Here is a 1,340-nt window from a genome sequence, read left to right on the forward strand (position 1 = left end):
TTTTTTTTAGCACTAAATGCTAGTTCTCTTTACAAATTTCAAATCATTTTTACATTCTTGTCCTAGATACAAACCTCTCTTCTGACTCTTTATTAGGGAGATATTTGCAAGTGGAGGTTGATGGGGGAATTGGGCGAGATGTGATGGAGTTTTTGGTAAAAAGGGACATTGTTGCCTACAGATCCATGGCCACCAAGGTGACATACATATATCCATTCACTACAGCCTTAGGTGATTCTACAGGCCAGATAGACAGAATGAACCAGATCAAGGAGGCTTTGGGCTGGTATTCTCCAAGCTTTGAATCTATGGATAATTAAATATATTTCAATTTGAATAAGCAATGTTATGTTTCAACCTATCATGTGGCTATATTTGTCCAATGACATGAAATTTTTGGGAAATATAGTAAAACTGTGAGAGAAATTTATATTAATACTAAAGTAATAAAATGTTTTAATAATTTTATGAAATTATTTGTCATATATATCAGAAGCATATACATTTTTTAAAATATATAATTAGTTCAAATATTGCATAATTTATATAAAATATCAAATATATTTAAGAAAATTCAAACAAATATGTGGATATCACTTATCACTTATTTTTGGAAAATCAAATACAAATTAAACAGATGCATAATTGGATTTCTTTCAAGCAGAAATACTAATGAGATTTCTTAAAGGATAGTAAAGACATAAGAGCATGCATTAAATAATATAAATTAACTATTTTAATTTATCCAGAGATTTTCTAAGGTTATTTAATGTATTTTTCTATAATATATATAAAATAATAAATATTTTAATCATTAAAATACAAAACTTTCTAAATTTTATTAGAAAAATTCAAAGCATTTTCGATGTAAAGTGACTTTACTTCAAATGCGTTGTCATGTGATTAAGAAAAATCTTTCATTGGTTAAATTGTACTAAATCAGCTTTGTAGATGCTTAAATATACAAATTTGAGATTGGATAATGTGTTGACCTTATTTTTATTGAGAAAGACAAAAAAAAATTACTAATCAAATCCCTAGCCTTAACCATAGTCTTAAGATTCATTCTTAAAGTGTCTTAGGTGATCTCTAATCGTATGATCGGATTGGGGTGGCACAAATCTTGAAGTAAGAGTAAGCAACACGACAAGCAAGGTGGGTCCCCAATAAAACTGAGCCATGACCAGTCAATTGAACTAAATCGGGTTATTCAAAAAGTTGATACTCGAGTCAAAGGATCGCATGGGATCTCATTGGTCTATCTAACCAGATAGTGAACCGATGGGCATCGAAGCCAAATGAAAGGCATATGTAGGACTAGCCAAACAAAAGGCATCATC

At 29.9% G+C, this 1,340-nt stretch overlaps 1 protein-coding gene across 1 annotated transcript; it reads left to right on the forward strand.

Moving 5' to 3' along the window:
- Positions 1-95: 95 nt before the first annotated feature.
- LOC110034170 (thylakoid lumenal 17.9 kDa protein, chloroplastic) lies at positions 96-417 on the forward strand (the record flags this gene model as incomplete). The annotated part of the gene is given in 1 exon segment (XM_020738463.1): positions 96-417. A coding segment is annotated over 1 exon segment (225 nt), but the record flags the coding sequence as incomplete, so codon positions are not given.
- Positions 418-1,340: the final 923 nt, after the last annotated feature.

Source organism: Phalaenopsis equestris, unplaced genomic scaffold, assembly GCF_001263595.1.
Source record: "Phalaenopsis equestris unplaced genomic scaffold, ASM126359v1 Scaffold001367, whole genome shotgun sequence".
Classification (NCBI taxonomy): domain Eukaryota; kingdom Viridiplantae; phylum Streptophyta; class Magnoliopsida; order Asparagales; family Orchidaceae; genus Phalaenopsis; species Phalaenopsis equestris.